This window comes from Pyrus communis, chromosome 8 (genome assembly GCF_041283825.1).
Source record: "Pyrus communis isolate YQ-2024b chromosome 8, ASM4128382v1, whole genome shotgun sequence".
Taxonomy (NCBI): domain Eukaryota; kingdom Viridiplantae; phylum Streptophyta; class Magnoliopsida; order Rosales; family Rosaceae; genus Pyrus; species Pyrus communis.
The window spans coordinates 19,773,978-19,777,264 of record NC_142572.1 but is presented as its reverse complement, the minus strand read 5'-3'; the positions used below and the strand labels follow the sequence as shown (position 1 = coordinate 19,777,264).

Here is a 3,287-nt window from a genome sequence, read left to right as displayed (position 1 = left end):
GTCAGGGAGGAAGTACATGCTTTTGCTGTTAGAAACAATTTAATTTGTCTATGCACAAAGGGATTTTGATCAAGCAAAAATCAGTGTGCTGCAAGTGCTATTATACATCGATACTCATGCAAAGTTGAGTTTTCTTTACTAGGCACAAAGGGATTTTGATCAAGCAAAATGTAAGAGCTTAATCATTTGGACATCAATAATCTCAGCCAATGCATCCCACAAAGGTGCTGATACGTCTCTTGGCCTCCTTTATGAGATGCTAAATAGCATGGTTCAACTAGAACAAGTGACATTTACAACATTATTAACATCTTGTGCAAATCAGTGTTCTTCAAAATCATCATCCATCGGGTAGGGTTTAAAGCGACATTTAGCTAAAATGAACATAGGATAAAGATTGCATAGTGGAAAGGTTTGATTATTGAATGTGAGTTTATTGATAAATTTTAATTTTATTGTTAGTTTTATCTTGTGTTTGATGGTGATTATGCAATAAAGTAAAAAAAAAACAATTCATATTTAAAATTTAAGTTGGGTGTAGAAAGAGGTTATATGGGTTTAAATAAAATTTCTCATCGAGAATTTAAGAATAAGAGAAGTATGGAGTTCTTAATTGATTTGATTTTTAATTTTTCGGTATTAGATTATGAAACTTAAGGAAAAAGAATGAGAATTATTCTCATTCATCTTATTCCCTATAAATAAACATATTATTAATTTATGTATTCAAATATGCTAATTTTTATCATTATTTAAGGGAAGTGTTATTGGCACTCCAAAAATCTCATTTTACACTCCTCATAAGTGTATTTTTCTTTCCTAATATAAAAAGTTTGGAGTGCTAATAACAATTTTTTTAATTAATAGCTCACAGTTTAACAATGCGTAAAATAAATTACAGTTACAATTTCAACAAACTCATGTTCTTCAAGTAACCCTTTCGATTTTTTATTACTACTACACTTTAGCAAAACCACATAAAAGAGAGAGAAAAAATCCTCCTAAATAAAAGATTACGGAGAGCAAAAATGTAAATGGAAATCAAGAGTGATTAATTAGGCCACAAGACAGCTCCATAAGGAGGATTGCAGCTTCAGCAACATCCTGAGGAAACACTCGTTGAAAACCCAAACCTTTGAAACAAATCTTATTATTATTACTATTAATTTTGTTGTTGGGAGATACTGATGGAGTGTCGGTGACGATGAGCTTGCTCTTGTTCTTGCTATGGCTTCCCCGCGGTTTCTTCTCCTTGTTGGCCACCTTACCCTTGGCAGATGAAGTGTCAGTGGCGCCGACTACAAACCCATTTGCAGCAGCCGCCGCAGCCTCTGCCATGGCTCTTCTCGCTTTCCTCTGTCGGATTCCACATGCATTGCACAGCGACTGCAACAAACACATATACACACACATGAACCCAAACATGTATTTGCTTATTTATCTCTTGTCAAACAGTAAATTAATTTGAACCATTAGTCATGTTTATTTATGTGTCAGTATGTTCGGTTCAGATTCAGTCTCACAATATAAAAATCTTAGACAGCAACTACCTTGGGGCCGCGAGGACCGCTCCTCCAAAGTGGCGTTGTGCTTGTGTTACAGTCAGAACAAACCCTAACAGCTGGAGTAGTTTTGTTGCTATTTCTGGAAAAGCTGGTTTCATCACTGTTTTCTTGATACTGAACAACTCGGAATTTATGTTCAGCTATCTCCGCGGCTGCAGGTATATGATTTCCAGTGGTACCGGCCGGCCCGAGATCCGGGTTGGTCATCTTTTCCATCAACCTCATCTTGGAGGACATCCATTTTACTGCCCTTGGCCTAATATTATTATTACTTTTACCCTCCTCTTCTCCTCCTCTACCATTGATCTCCCTTTCATGATCAGCATATGCCGACATCAATCTATGGTCCTTGTTGCTTATAACGTCCACCACATGAGGCTGAACTAAAGAAGATGACGAGGATGCTTGATCATAAATACTTGTTCCACAATCCCGTATGTGCTTATCAACCTAAGATAAAAAAATAAAAAATAAAAACAAAAAAAGAGAACAAACGTGGCTTTTGGAGTCTCGGACAAAAGTCTTTGTTAACTTACTAATTGATTAACAATTTATCTAATGTAATTATGAGTGTGTGTCGTACATGCATGTGACAATCATACAATGATACAAAACGCTAAAAATTAGAGAACGAATATGGCTTTTGGAGTCTCGGACAAAAAATCAATCTTATATATATATATAGATGGTAGCTAATTCTGGAGAACGAATAATTCATTTGCCTTTTAGTTTTAACTTTTATCTAAGAAAAACCCTTCAAAATTAATCAATTATGAGATCATCAGATCACAGAAGTACCAAGTTTGATCATGGACTTGTGAAGAATCAATTAAAGGAAGATCGAGCTATATGAAAATTTAATTAAGATAATTAAGTTTAATATATATGTTCGTAGCTATATAGCTAGGTTTTCTTACCTTGTGATGGTATAATAGTGATTGACCATGACCAAGAGTAGTGGTAGTAGTAGTGGTGCTAGAACTCCCAGCTCTTTGATCTTCAAAGGAGTCGAAGAAAGTAGGAAATGATGAGATCAGAGAAGAACATGATGAAGCTGCAGCTTGATTAGTATATGATGATGATATAAAAAGTTTCAGGCGTTGATCCTGATCATTTGCTTGCTCGACATGGGAGAAAGGAGAGGATGGTGGGTTCAGATAGACTGGAGTCATCATGTGAGGGAGAGAGAAAGAGAGAGAGATCTAGAGAGAGAAGAGAGGGAGAGAGAGATCTAGAGAGAGAAAGAGAGGAGGGAGATCTAGGGCGAGAAAGAGAGGGGTTAAAAGGGTGTTGTGTGTCGAGTGTCCAGCAAAGGAGGACAATATGGGATAGGGTAAAGGCTGATCAAAAGGTCTTGAGATATTCTGAAGTCTTATAAGAGAGAAAGAGCAAGAATCCGAATAGAGAGAGAGACAGAGAGAGACAGAGAGAGAGAGACCTGAAAGGCTGAAAGACATTCACGTGACATCGTGTCAAGAGGACTCAGATAGATAGATAGATAGATAAACAAGCTGCTGCTGCTGCAAGAAAATGACAAATACAAAGGAGCTGTTGAACTCGCAATGGCACTCCAGTACAGTATGTATGACAAACCCTATTAATTTTCTGCGGTTTTCAACCCCCACTATTTTATACAACTTGATAATAAAAAATTCATCAAATACATACATACACGAGAGATTTTTTTAGTATAATCGGTACACGAAGTGATACACCACGTGT

The 3,287-nt window shown here is 36.5% G+C and overlaps 1 protein-coding gene across 1 annotated transcript; it reads right to left on the bottom strand.

Moving 5' to 3' along the window:
- Positions 1-923: 923 nt before the first annotated feature.
- Positions 924-2,911, bottom strand: LOC137716857 (GATA transcription factor 21). Its single transcript, XM_068456219.2, has 3 exons — positions 2,483-2,911; positions 1,551-2,015; positions 924-1,386 (listed from the first exon to the last, which is right to left on the bottom strand). The coding sequence occupies exons 1-3, from the start codon at positions 2,738-2,740 to the stop codon at positions 1,042-1,044; spliced, it is 1,068 nt and encodes a 355-aa protein (XP_068312320.2). The 5' UTR covers positions 2,741-2,911; the 3' UTR covers positions 924-1,041.
- Between the last annotated feature and the right edge of the window lie 376 nt (positions 2,912-3,287).

Excerpts from the sequence above, each read along its gene's own strand:
- LOC137716857 (XM_068456219.2), bottom strand. The coding sequence starts at position 2,740 with ATGATGACTCCAGTCTATCTGAACCCACCATCCTCTCCTTTCTCCCAT. Across the intron at positions 2,016-2,482 it reads CACTATTATACCATCACAAG|GTTGATAAGCACATACGGGA; the intron begins GTAAGAAAACCT and ends TTTTTATCTTAG. Across the intron at positions 1,387-1,550 it reads GCGGTCCTCGCGGCCCCAAG|TCGCTGTGCAATGCATGTGG; the intron begins GTAGTTGCTGTC and ends TGTTTGTTGCAG.